The sequence below is a fragment of the Mustela nigripes genome, chromosome 8 (assembly GCF_022355385.1).
Source record: "Mustela nigripes isolate SB6536 chromosome 8, MUSNIG.SB6536, whole genome shotgun sequence".
Taxonomy (NCBI): Eukaryota; Metazoa; Chordata; class Mammalia; order Carnivora; family Mustelidae; genus Mustela; species Mustela nigripes.
Window position 1 is genome coordinate 13239288 of NC_081564.1, and position 13875 is coordinate 13253162.

The window sequence follows — 13875 nt, forward strand, 5'->3', positions numbered from 1 at the left end:
GACCTCCTCTTTCCCTCCCATGGTCACCTGCTGCGGTGACTATGGACAGTGGCTAGCAGCAGGACCTGTGAGGACTCACTCCCACCGCCTGGGGGCCGTGGGGTGGCAGGAGCAAGCGGTATGTTTCTAGTCTGGGCCACTGACGCGGGCAATGTTTGCCGCCACAGCTTGACCTCACAGAGGCTGTCTCCCTGGGAAGGGGGCACGTCCTGCTGCGACGAGCGCACACCCAGAGTGGACTGGCCACTGGGTTTCTGGGTCTTCATTCCCAGCCTCCTTTGCGAGATGTGAGTGGCAGTGCCAAGGGCCATCCCCAGCCTCTGTGCTTTGACCCCTCCCGGACATGTCCCTCCATGCTCGCTCCCACACAGCCTCCAGCAGACAGACAGCCGTCTCCCCCCAACCCCATTCCCCTGCCTGGTGGCAGGTGAGCAAGAAAGTTCTTTTGTGTTCGAGCCAGAGGAAATTTTTGGGTCTATTTATTATAGAACTAGCATTACCCTAATACAATCATCGCTAAATGGCCATAATACATTTGTTCTATAATTGCACAGAATTTTATTCACCAAAGGAATGTCCTTTCCTCTCAAGAGTCTAAGTGTTAAAGAACGGAAACGTTTAGAAGTTAAAGTGGCTGCAAGGCAGAAGGTCAAACCGGTGCGAGGTAGTTGCTCAAGTTGGCAGTGGTGACCTTGCCTAGAGCGGGAGCTTGGAGATCACACACCCAGGCGTCCCACCAGCCGTGCCGCCTCCAAGCAGTACACTCCCGACCTCCCGGCCGGAGAGTGGGATGCGGGCAGGCCTACACCTCGGCGGGGACTGGCAAACTGCGGCCCATGGGCCAGACCCAGCCCACGGCCGGTTTCTTTACAGCCCTCACGCTGAGAAGGTCTTCTACGTTTATGAAAACAAAGAACATGTGACCTTCCGTGGCCCGCAGAAACACTGACGACCTGGCCCTGCCTTAGAGGGTTGCTGTGAAGAGTCTAGCTGAAGCCAGTGGCGGCTCCAGAGAAGCTTGAATACAAAAGCACAAGCGCAACACAACTGCTGACGTCTCCAGAAAGAAACCAGCACTCAGCCAAATGCTGCATTTTGTCTAGGAGAACATTCTCTCCTTTCCTCCAAAAAACTACAAACAGTAAGACATGAAGAGCTACATCTTGATTATTACGGCCACAGGATACCTCTAAATTAAAAAGTTGCTGGTAATCCAATTTTAGTTACTTAGAATATGGAGGAAGGAAAAAAGAGCATTTCGCCTTCGGATGGTAGAAGAAAGCCTAGAACGTGAACGTTTGACTCAATTTAATACGTTAGGAAAGACTGAGACATTTTAAAATTAGAGCAAGACTTCGAGTAGATATAGAAAATGTACAACTGACGGAGCAACAGTATTAATGCTGGTTTTCATGATTAAACAATTTTGCTGTGTAAATGCACTTATAAAGAGATCTATTATGAGGTTTGGGTGGAGACCACATGAAGCCGGCTGTCCGAAATCCGGTTAGACGAAGTTGTTCACACGAGACACTTGGCCAAACTGGTCTGAGGCAAACGGAGACTAGTTTTGGACATAACTGATGACACAGTGTTTCCCAAAGTACGTCCACAAACACTGGACCTTGGGGCTGCTTTGTGTGTGTGTGTGTCTGTGTGTGCGTGTGTGTTGGGGAGGAAGGTTCTAGGGGCCAAGAAGTAGGTAAGTCACGGCACAGGACATTCTCCTCTCACAAAGTCACAACGCACGACAGTATGTTCCAGGTCTGAGACCCACTGCAGCGCAGATACTGGGGACTGGCCTGTTCCTGGTCCTCTCTGCACAGCACACAGAGCATCGCTGTGGGGACGGGCGCCCTGCGTCCCGCAGCTACCACACCAGTGCTAACAACGCACCGAGAACCCGCACGTCCCGAAGTACCTGCCCTTTGCACAACACAGACTGTAACAACCGACAAGCTGCACTGGACAAGCTGCGCTGTTCGCGTGACAACCAGGGGCTCCGCCTCTCCCAGCCGGCTGACGGGAACTGGCGTCTGGGAGGAGCCGGCGGAATAAAGGTGCCCTGTGCACTCACCGACGTTATGAAAAATTCGGTAGAGCAAATGTTTGGATGTTTGGAGCAGAAGAGAAGCCAGGGACATTCTGCTGTTGTCAAGGCCGGACTTTCTGTTCCGAAACGAAATTGGGCAGGCCGCTTGTGTGGTTTCTCTGGGTAAGTTCCATTTTATTAATCATTGTACAAAAAAATCTTGGCATTCATTTGAAGAGAAAAGAAGTGACTATATCCAAATATTTAATATTTTAACATCGTGAAAGTCCTACTTTGTTGTAACAGGGCTTTTTAAAATGGAGAAAACTTTTGGAAAAAATTTTAAAAAGAAACTTATGATTTATTAGAGTACAGGAGATCCAAAACACGTTTTTAGAAAAATATAAAGTGCCCAAATACCAACTTACACAGGTGACACAGGCTTCCTGGAGCCGAATGAAGCATTCATGAAGAAACACATTTAAAAACAGTCTACATACATATTTACATTGGGTCAGTAAAGTAAAACCATCCTTCTTGGCTTCGATGTTACTCTAAGAAAAAAAGGAAATCAAACCAGAAAACCAATGGTTATAACTCAGCATGCTCCACAGTTTCTTAGTAACGCATCTGGTTAGTATTACCTCTGGATTAACTAGTTTCTCACCTTTAAACGAGAGTAGTGTTAGATCCCCGGCCTCAGCAGGCGGGGTGCTGTGAGTGGTCACGTTGCCCAGGCAGATCTAACCCATCGGGCTCTAGATCTGACTGCCGAGGGACGCCGACACTGGCGAGCGTGAACTCGGGCTGGCAGGCGCCGGCCCGCCAGACCCTCACCTCTAGTAACTGCTTACCAGCCGCCAGGTACCATGACATGGTCTCAGGTGGCTTCCCCAAACCTCGGTCATCCCAGGGCTTCCCAGGGCGAAACGAGAGGCAGTCATCAAACACGGCGTGGAAAAACAGCATGCAAATGCACGGATGGGCGGCGAGGCGGGGCCGGATCCCAGCCCCCAGAGCCTCACTCACCAGAACAACTGGGTTCTTCTCAACTCAGAGAGGAAAGTAACTAGGTCCTAACTCCAGAAGTTAGCTTCTACTGGTTAACTACGAATTAGCTAGCTTGCTTGAGAACAGGCAGGTGGAGAGTGGCGGCGTTTGGAGCTGTGCAGGAACTCGGTGCCCTCACACTCAGGGACGGAGGGCACGGAGCAAGAGCCAGTGGTATCTCCGGGACAGCAGTGCTTCGAGAAAGCAGAAGGACACCCCGCCTCCTTCCCCATGGATCAGACATTCTTTAAGACGTTTTACTTGTCTCCACCCCGCCACACTCAAAAGGGTCTTAGAGTGATTCTTATGGATGACAGGGGGCATGGAACCTCCTCTTTCCTTTTTAAAAAACGTATAAGGTTCATTATTTCTTTTTTCCGGTTACCAAAGTGAAACCTCCTTTTTAGGTTTTTGGAGACCACCGTGTGTGATTTCTAAAAGTAAACATTTTAACACCAGATTAATACTTCCTACAATAAAGAGAACCCATCACTGACTTAAGATCTAGTCATGATACTGGAACAATTCTTAAAAGGAAACAAAAAGTAGTTATTTTAAAGGGAGGAACAGTGGATGAATGTGGGAAAACCCATCCATAATGGCCATTATTATGTACTTTCTTTAGAAGATTTTATGTAATGGAACAGAAAACTAAGAATTCACAGAGAGATGAGCATAAGTGTGAGAGGAACACGGAAGGAAAAGCTATGCCATTCTCCCAAGTCAAATCAGGGAGAAGATAAAATGCCTGAAATCTGTTTCAAATATTAGAAAAAATAAATGCGGATGACTCTGATTACATTAGTCTGTTAACGTCCCCATCTCTCAGATGCTGCCACCATCACTCACCGCTTCCCCTCTGGACAAGCAACTAAATTCACGGTGAAAAGACAAGCCGCCCCGGTGTTCCGCAGAGAAATCAGAGAGAAAGTATGGCCAACACAGGACCACCCCCTTCCTGCCTGGCAAATGAAATGTTCTGAGACAGGTGGGAGACAGACGTAGGGGAAGTGAGCAGGAAGAATGACTCTAAGAGCGTCGACTGTGAGACCTCATGAAGACAGAATGTCACGAACTGTCACCACAGGACAAGCACACAAGCCATGCCACTGAACACAGTGCCGTCAAATGAATTCACTAGTGTAGGCGGAGAGCAACATTGTCTTTGCAGCTGGAGGAGAGCACACGTGATTTAGACTTGGTAGGAGGCAACCAGCACTACTGGTTAAGTGGCTTTCCTGGTGGTGTGAATCCAGAGGGATCCGTGGAGACGTCTTCTTCCGGAATCCTGTTCTCCTGGAGGACAGCAGCAGCGGCAAAGGCGCAGTGTCCTCGACCAGACGTTACTCGGCGTCCTTCTTTGCGCTGTAAATATTCTGCACCGTCTCATACACAGACTCCAGATCCTCTGGATACCGGATTTCTAGCTCTGCGTTCGGGATGTAGTGTGTGCCGGTAAACTCTGAGAAATAGCGTCCGACATCGGGGTGTGAGATTTCTTGAGGCTCCACGTTATACTCCAAGTTTTCTGTTGGTAAAGAGGCACATGGACAATTGCCGTTAAAACGGACATGGCTGTAGCATCTTCCTCTCTCTCACCCCTTTCATGTGGCATTTTGACATGGCGGAAAAAGAGAGACATGTTTATGGAATCTGGAAGAGGTAAGAGGACAATGGCAGCGGGGGGCTGGGGACGGTGGAATGGGCCCCCGCAGCTCCGCACTCAACAGAACGTTCTCCTATTCTCTGAGCAAGAGGTCGGCCCCAGCAAATCTCCAGCTGTCTCTGGAGGGCCAGCGAGCTACAGATTCGTCACGTTCCTCTGACTTGATCGCACTGACAGCCAAGTGTACGGGACCAGGACATCTGAGCCTGCCCTTTGTCTACCAGAGGTTCGACCTGGGAAGCCTCCACACTGTATGGCTCCAAGTCTTGCACCTGCCACCGTTCTTGTCTGCTAATGGAGTGCTCCCGCACAGACGGCACTCCTCCCCCTGGCTCCCTTCAATCCTGGCCAGTGTTGAGAGCCCGTGGGAGGAGCTGACGAGCGGCTCGCACCTCCAACCTGTGCATGGATGTGGCTTATCACTACTTGTCCGGTCTCCTAGGAAACCATGCTACCTCCTCTCCCTGCTAGCCATTCTGCCACCAGAGAAATAGCAAGATTCCTCTCAAATGGAATGATTACAACAAACAGATGACAATACAGGCAAGGTATTTAGAAGGCTGAAATCCTTTCACACCACTTCTCCCCTGCAAAACTTTGAAAAACAGCTCCCCCTCGGGGCGCCTGGGTGGCTCAGTGGGTTAAGCCTCTGCCTTCTGCTCGGGTCAGGATCCCAGGGTGCTGGGATCCAGCCCCTCATCAGGCTTTCTGCTTGGCAGGGAGCCTGCTTCCCCCACTCTCTCTGCCTGCCTCTCTGCCTACTTGTGATCTCTCTCTGACAAATAAATGAATAAATAAAAGAAAAACCGCTCCCCAAAGGCCCAATGAAAAGATGGTCTTGAGCCCCCGACCCAGGAGTCACTTAGCCTCGTCCCCCATGACTTGGCACCACGAGGAGCTGGGCCAGGCGGATCCTCCCGCTCTGACCCCCCGGGTGGTGTTGGTTCTGGCCAACACACAGCCACAGCCCGCACAGCTCTTCACTCGGATTCATTCCAGCGAGCCTAACACACGCAGTGCAGCCCTCGACAGCTTGGTTAAACAGGCTGACATGCCAGTCCAGGGCACAGCCCCGTCCACGCAGAGGCCATGAGTCCCCAGTCACCACAGGAACATCTCTGGGGAACACTGACTTGCCCTGATGTTGGGAGAGCCGGAAGGAATTGCATGATTCAATCTAACTTTTTTTTCCCCACAGGACAGGGAGGGATTTACAGACATTTTATGCTAACAGACTGCGGGTCATGGAACCTGCTCAGGTATTCCGGGAGCTCCTGAGGGACATGCACACAAACCTGGTGTAAAGAACACCGCACGACCGCCTTACCCTCACTTAGGAGAGCGCGTGAGAGCGGTCAGACTGCCCAATGCAGTTCCTGGGGCTCACGACGGCACATGCACTCCTCGGAAGACGAGGCAGCCCAAAGAACAAGTGACCGGTTTCCCACACGCTGAGGGAAGGGGCAGTAACGCACCACACTGCTGGACGGCGAGCCTGGAGGCCACACGTCGGGGCCGCCCTGTCCGCAGCACAACTACAGATTGCCTGCGGGGTTTGCCCCGGGGTGGAGTGGGGGGGCTCCTGCCCCACCGGCCACTGTGGCACATGACCGGGCTCCCGCTCCCAGTGCACGCACACACGCGGCCTTCCCCACGGGGTCCCTGCCAACTGAGTGAACCGTGACACGCACCAAAAGCCCTGGCCCAGGAGGCAGCCGGGACTCGAATCCCGACAGCCCGGGGCAGAGCGGAGGGCATCAGAGTAGGAGACGCACCAGAGCAGGGGCAGGGATGCAGGAGAGGGGACTGACTCAAGAGCCCACCGTGGTCCTGGCAGGGCAGGCTCTATCTGACAGTGCTCTGTGCACACAGAAGCCCGAGGTTCTTCAAAAGGGAGACGGAGTAGCCTGCAAACCCTGACTGCTACTGCAGACGACAAGATCTCTGTAGAGAACTTAAGCTCCTCATTTAGGGGTTACAGGTTTCTAACCTTCCTGCATCTGCCCCTGGCGCCCCTCCCTGAGGGCAGCACTGCAGGCGCACAGGTTGGAACCATGGCCAGTGCCGTAGCCAGGGAAGCGGCTGAGGGCCTCAGAGTCCCCTGCAGAAGAACGCAGAAGTATGGGGGGCTGGGCTCAAGTCTCTGGAGGAACTACCATTACCTGTCATCAGCAGGCAGGATGGAAATATTTAAAAAGAACTCAAGTCAGTAATTCCGAACAACAGCTCTGTTGCCAGTCTATGGAGAGCAGTGCTTCTCAACAGGGGGCTATTCTGCCCCTAGCAGAACAAAGAAATATCTGAAGCCAGATCCGGTTGTCACCGCTGGGGGCTGCCACTGACATCAGGTGGGAAGAGGCTAGGGTCACTGCGAAAGAAATGCACAGAACGGTCCCCACCACAAAGAACTGTCTAGACTAACATGCTGACAGCAACCGTTCAAAAGAATTCAGACGTATGCTTTAGCATTGTCTCTCCCGCCCCGTTTTTGTGTGTATTAAGTAGCAGCTCGAGTACTGGGAGGAGAGCAAAGTCAAGGTCAGATTTTGATCGTGGATCTGGAAGGATAATGTGAGCCAGTTCTGTGTGTGGGCCCGAGAGGCACAGACAGATCGTCTGGGAAGTCCCATGAGGGGTCAGCGGCAGCCCAAGGCAGTGGTCGTGGCCCCATGTCTGGCTGGTAAGAGGGACAGGGGCTGGGTTCTGTGCATTTATTTACCTGCCCAGGCTCCTAGCAAAACAGGAAAGAGGTAATAATAATAATAATAACATTGTTTATTTATTTATTTTTAAGATTTTATTTATTTATTTGACAGACAGAGATCACAAGTAGGCAGAGAGGCAGGCAGAGAGAGAGGGGAAAGCAGGCTCCGTGCTGAGCAGAGAGCACGAGGCAGGGCTTGATTCCAGGACCCTGAGATCATGACCTGAGCTGAAGGCAGAGGCTTAACTCATTGAGCCTCCTAGGTGCCCCAATAAAAACATTTAAAAAAAGATTTATTTGGGGGGCGCCTGGGTGGCTCAGATAATTAAGCATCTGCCTCCGGCTCAGGTTATGATCTCAGGGTCCTGGGATCAAGCCCTACAGCAGGCTCCCAGCTCAGTGGGGAGTCTGCTTCTCCCTCTCCCTCTTCCTCCCTGCTGCTCCTTCTCTCTCTCTGTCTCAAATGAATAAATAAAATCTTAAAAAGAAAAAGACTTTTTAGGCAAGAGAGCATGAGCAGGGGCAAGGGGAGTGGCAGAGGGAAACAGAGAGGGAGAGAGAATCTCAAGCAGACCCCTCGCTGAGTGCAGAGCCCAATGCGGGGTTCAATCCCAGGACCCTGAAATCATGAGATGAAATCAAGAGTTGGATGTTTAACTGACTGAGCCACCCAGGCGCCTTGATAAGAACATTTCTGAGAAGAAAAGATAATGAAGATGGTTGACTATGTATTAAGAGGGGGAAATTCACTAAATAAAGTTTAAAAAAAAATTTACCTGAAGGGGAATGAAAAAACTAAGCAATATAAAACTTTCGTGAGAAAATATCAAACAGGGCCTACTTAAAAATCCTGGAGAAATCCTAAGACCTTCCCCATTTCCTTGACATTTTTACAGAAATGCGTCTCCTTATCTTATTTTAAATATTCAGCTACCCCAGGGCTGGCTGGCTGGCTGGCTGAGCTAGTACAGCATGCGACTCAATCTCAGGGTCATGAGTTTGAACCCCAGGCTAGGCATGGAGCCTACTTAAGAAAAAAAAAAATAAAAAACTTCAGCCACTGGGTACACAAATACAGTTCTATACAACTATGGCAATACCACGTAGAGTCATCCCCTCCTGAGAAGAAACCACCAACTGTGAGTGTATCCTTCTAGACCCTCTTTTGTGAACACAAACAGAAGGAGCTAAACATAACTGCATATAAAGAGAATCTGGATTGTTTTCGGTGTACAGCGTAACTGCACACATGTACACATGCGTGTGTGCAGTATGTATGCCACACGGGAAGCATTTATCAGCAACGGGACTGACTGCAGCTTAGCATTCCAGGATTTGGACAGACCCCAGTTTACCAGGGGAGTCGCACGAATGACACCTTTGTCCTAGTATAACAAGAACACAGAGACCTGTGTCACTGTATCTCCAGTGGAAGGACCCAGGGGTGGAACTGCTGGGACATGGCAGAATGGGCACTTGAGACAGTCACAGTTTAAAACCAACAGCCATACCCCGCTCGGCAGTGGCTGGAAATGGATACTCCACGCGCACGCCGCATGTGCGGACTGCCACCGACGGCTCACGGTGGAAACCCGTTCTGAAGCGTCAGACGAAGGACAGATAGGGGAGCTGATGCTTGGCGAGGCCTACCATGCATCAAGCATCCTCTGAGGCACGTGCTCATTCTTACACAAGACACACGTAAGGACTGGGTTCTCACACTGCAGGGAATGACGGGCCTTCCAACACGGGCAGCTGACTTGATTCTGACCACCTGTGATGTTCACTTTCTGCAGTAGCTAAGAAGTACAGAGGGAAGCTGAGATAGGATGTGCTGCTCCCCGCTGGTCTCCAGAAAGTACTAAAGCATGCCCCCTAGTGGGAACAAAAGTTAAACACACGCAAGATGCTATCTCCCCCCATTTGGATTTAAGTACAATCTAACATATGAGAGGAAAATTCTCTTAATTATGTAGACTAAAACTACTTGAGGATCTCATGCATGCACGTGGCTTATAATCCACTCTCTCAACTCTCTGTGAAGGGCTTATAATTAGGGAGGCATTCATCAGTGGGCTCTACACAAGTTAAAAGGATTTCCTGACTCACAGGCTGAAAATTTAAATCAAGAAAAAATTTAAGAGCAAAATAATTTGATGCAAATAAATTAACCCAGAAATGTTCAAAAACATATTGAAGTAAGTTGGGTTTTTAAAAATATTTTATTTTTGGGGCGCCTGGGTGGCTCAGTGGGTTAAGCCGCTGCCTTTGGCTCAGGTCATAATCTCAGGGTCCTAGGATCGAGTCCCACATCGGGCTCTCTGCTCAGCGCGAAGCCTGCTCCCCCCCTCCCTCTCTCTGCCTGCCTCTCCATCTACTTGTGATCTCTCTCTGTCAAATAAATAAATAAAATCTTAAAAAAAAAAATAAAAAAATAAAAATATTTTATTTTTAAGTAATCTCTATACCCGAGATGGGGCTCGAACTCAGGACCCCGAGGTTAAGAGCTGCATTAGCAACTGAGCCAGCCAGGTGCCCCAGTATTTTTTAAATTTAAATTTAGCCTCTCAAGGTTTACGTTTGGCTAAACATGGGTTAATCTGAGCACAATTTGTCCCAAATGATTTTAACACATTGACTAAATAAAAATCTAGGAATTTATGGGAGGAGAGGCACAGAGACAGAAAACAGAAGGATAAGTGGGGAGGGAGAAAGGGGAAGGGGATGGGGGGACAGGAGGCAGGAAAGCTCTTGTTGACGGAAGCAGGGAAAACAACAGCAGTAAAAATCATCATTCTGCAGCTCTCCTATAATAATTTAGGCAAGGAGATTCAACAGATGCTACAACAAAATGAGAGACTGTGGTCATTGGGGAATAGGATATTCACAGGACGTCACAGTGTTAGTTGCAAAGGGAAAACTCCCTTACAGGATCTTAGCCAAGTGGCCAAACTCCACCTACTGACAGTGGGACATCAGACAGCAGGGGCTCTGGAGAAGATGCACGTGACAGACATGCATCTGACAAGAAGCATTCTAGCTCAAAAATATTAACCTGATCTAATCAAGCCTCAGACCTGATCGGCTTCCGGTTTACAGACAATACAGATAAGGAAACAGTGAGACAGATCCAGAATGTTAGGCAATTCCTATGACAACCGGCCTGGAGAGTTCAAAAAATGAAAGTCACATGAAAAAGGAAGAAAACAAGGTGAGGAATAAGGACCTAACGGGTTTTATTAAGAGAGGACTATGCCTTTAGAGAGACAACAGAAACCGAGTGCAGAATCATTTGTGTGAATCCTGGCTGGATCATGGCGTGAAAACAAACCAATAGCTATCAAAGTTACACTGTGATAACCGGGATGAGACAGGAGGTCAATGTTACTTGCTCTGTGTGGTGATGTAACTACAGTAACGCAGAGAAGCATCTTATTCTTAGAAGATGCGTGATTCAGTATTTAAGTCCTGATGTCTGTAAGAGTCTTCAATGGTTCAGCAAAAACCTGAAATCTCTATCTATAGATAAAACACAGACGCTAAATGCTAGTTGTTGTATCTAATGGAAGGTGTATAGGGTGCTTGAGGTTTTAACCATATTTTAAGCATATTTGAAAAATATGCTTAACTTTAAAAAAGTCATAAAAAAAGCTAGCACCTGATTAGTGACCTGCTACTTACATGCATCTCATTATCATGCACTTCCATTTGTAGGCCACTCTGTCAGAGATGTGAACATCTACGGGACTCATCACGGGACAGGCAGACTGGGCTCTGGTTGTGCTCTCATGGAGCTTACTGGGCTGAGAGCCAGATGGTTCGATGAGAAACACTGCAACTTTCCCAAAGGTGTGAGGACTCAGGAGGGGAGTGTGTCAGGGAGCTCAGGGCAGGGACAGATGACTCGATCTGAGCCCGTGGGGGAGTGGCAGTGGGGAGAAAAGAGCCTGTTCACAAGGGACAATCACCCGTGTGAAAAACATTCAAGTAGGATGGTCTCAAGGAACCACAAAGGTTGAGGGGCTGGGAACAGAGATGAGGCTGTGAGGGAGGGTCCAGGTCACCTCTGGGCCCTGCAGGGGAGTCTGGGGTATACCACTGAGAAAGTTAGCATGGTGCAGACAGGAATACCTGTAGCCCTGTGGGGAGAAGTGCCAGGAATAGCCACTAGTGGACGGAAACACAAGGGACAGACACCGAGGAGATGGAGTTGGTGTCATCTGCGGACTACCATGACCACAGAGGAGGGTGAAAGACAGAGAAGTCAGAGATGCTGCAACCAGAACTTGAGACCCCTCAGGGACTCCTGAGCATGTCCAAGTGCACAGGACCAGGGTGCTGCCTGGACACGTGATGCCGCACCAACCTGGCACACAGCAGATTCCGGGGAAACCGCAGGCCGTTGGGAGCCCTGGGAGAAGACGGACCACTCTCATAGGGGAATTCCAGCTGTTCACGTCCAAAATGTTCTGAAAGTCTCAGAATTTAAAACTAAAAAAGGCAACTTGCTGACATTACCCACAATCACTTTGCTCAATCTCAGTTTTAGAATGTAAAACTGTGGGAGAGGAGTCAAGATGGCGGAGAAGTAGCAGGCTAATAAGACTACTTCAGCTAGCAGGAGATCAGCTAGATAGCTTATCTAAAGATTGCAAACACCTGCAAATCCATCGGCAGATCGGCAGATCGAAGAGAAGAAGATAAGCAATTCTAGAAACAGAAAAACAACCACTTTCTGAAAGGTGGTACCACGGGAGAAGTGAATCCAAAGCCAGGGGAAGATAGACCCCGGGGGGAGGGGCCGGCTCCCGGCAAGCGGAGGAGCAACGGAGCACAAAATCAGGACTTTTAAAAATCTGTTCCGCTGAGGGACATCGCTCCAGAGGCTAAACCGGGGCGAAGCCCACGCGGGGGCAGTGTGGCCTCAGGTCCCGCAGGGTCACAGAAGGATCGGGGGTGTCTGAGTGTCGCAGAGCTTGCGGGTATTGGAACGGGAGAGCCGCCTACAGAGACAGAGCCGACAGTAAGCTCACAGCTGGGGGTTACCCTGAACCGGTCGCAGGCTCGGTGAGCTCGGAGCGCGGCCGGAGGTCAGGCAGACGGGAGTTACTGGGCGCTGTTCTCTGAGGGCGCACTGAGGAGTGGGACCCCGGGCTCTCGGCTCCTCCAGGCCGGAGACCAGGAGGCCGCCATTTGTATTCCCATCCTCTGGAACTCTAAGGAAAGCGCTCAGGAACAAAAGCTCCTGAAAGCAAACCGAGCTGATTACTCAGCCCGGCCCCTGGTAAGGGCGGTGCAATTCCGCCTGGGGCAAAGACACTTGAGAATCACTACAACAGGCTGCTCCCCCAGAAGATCAACAAGAAATCCAGCCGAGACCAAGTTCACCTACCAAGGAGTGCGGTTTCAATACCAAGGAGAACAGCAGAATTCCAGAGGAGGAGAAAGCCAAGCACGGAACTCATGGCTTTCTCCCTGTGATTTTTTAGTCTTGCAGTTAATTTAATTTTTTTCTTTTTCATTTCTTTTTTCTCTTCTTCTGCTAAAATTTTTTTTAACTTTTACCCTTTTCTTTTTTAACGTTTTTTAACTAGTTTATCTAATATATATATTTTTTCTTTTTTATACTTTTCTTTATTTGTTTTCTTTTTTTAATTCTTTTCTTTTTTTTCTTTTGTTTTTTCTTTCTTTCTTTTTGAACCTCTTTTTATCCCCTTTCTCCCCCCTCACGATTTGGGATCTCTTCTGATTTGGTTAAAGCATATTTTCCTGGGGTTGTTGCCACCCTTTTAGTATTTTACTTGCTCCTTCATATCCTCTTATCTGGACAAAATGACAAGGCGGAAAAATTCACCACAAAAAACAGAACAAGAGGCAGTACCGAAGGCTAGGGACCTAATCAATACAGACATTGGTAATATGTCAGATCTAGAGTTCAGAATGACAATTCTCAAGGTTCTAGCCAGGCTCGAAAAAGGCATGGAAGATATTAGAGAAACCCTCTCGAGAGATGTAAAAGCCCTTTCTGGAGAAATAAAAGAACTAAAATCTAACCAAGTTGAAATCAAAAAAGCTATTAATGAGGTGCAATAAAAAATGGAGGCTCTCACTGCTATGATAAATGAGGCAGAAGAAAGAATTAGCAATATAGAAGACCAAATGACAGAGAATAAAGAAGCTGAGCAAAAGAGGGACAAACAGCTACTGGACCACGAGGGGAGAATTCGAGAGATAAGTGACACCATAAGACAAAACAACATTAGAATAATTGGGATTCCAGAAGAAGAAGAAAGAGAGAAGGGAGCAGAAGGTATACTGGAGAGAATTATTGGGGAGAATTTCCCCAATATGGCAAAGGGAACAAGCATCAAAATTCAGGAGGTACAGAGAATGCCCCTCAAAATCAATAAGAATAGGCCCACA

General features: G+C 49.0%; 1 protein-coding gene across 2 annotated transcripts in view; it reads right to left on the reverse strand.

The window, feature by feature from the left end:
* Positions 1-463: 463 nt before the first annotated feature.
* FBXO21 (F-box protein 21) overlaps positions 464-13875 on the reverse strand; it is a 54267-nt gene continuing 40855 nt past the window's right edge. For both annotated transcript variants that reach the window (XM_059408518.1, XM_059408517.1), the window contains exon 12: positions 464-4610. In XM_059408518.1, the coding sequence (XP_059264501.1) occupies positions 4426-4610 (185 nt within the window). In that variant the 3' untranslated portion in view covers positions 464-4425. The remainder of the gene's footprint in view (positions 4611-13875) is intronic.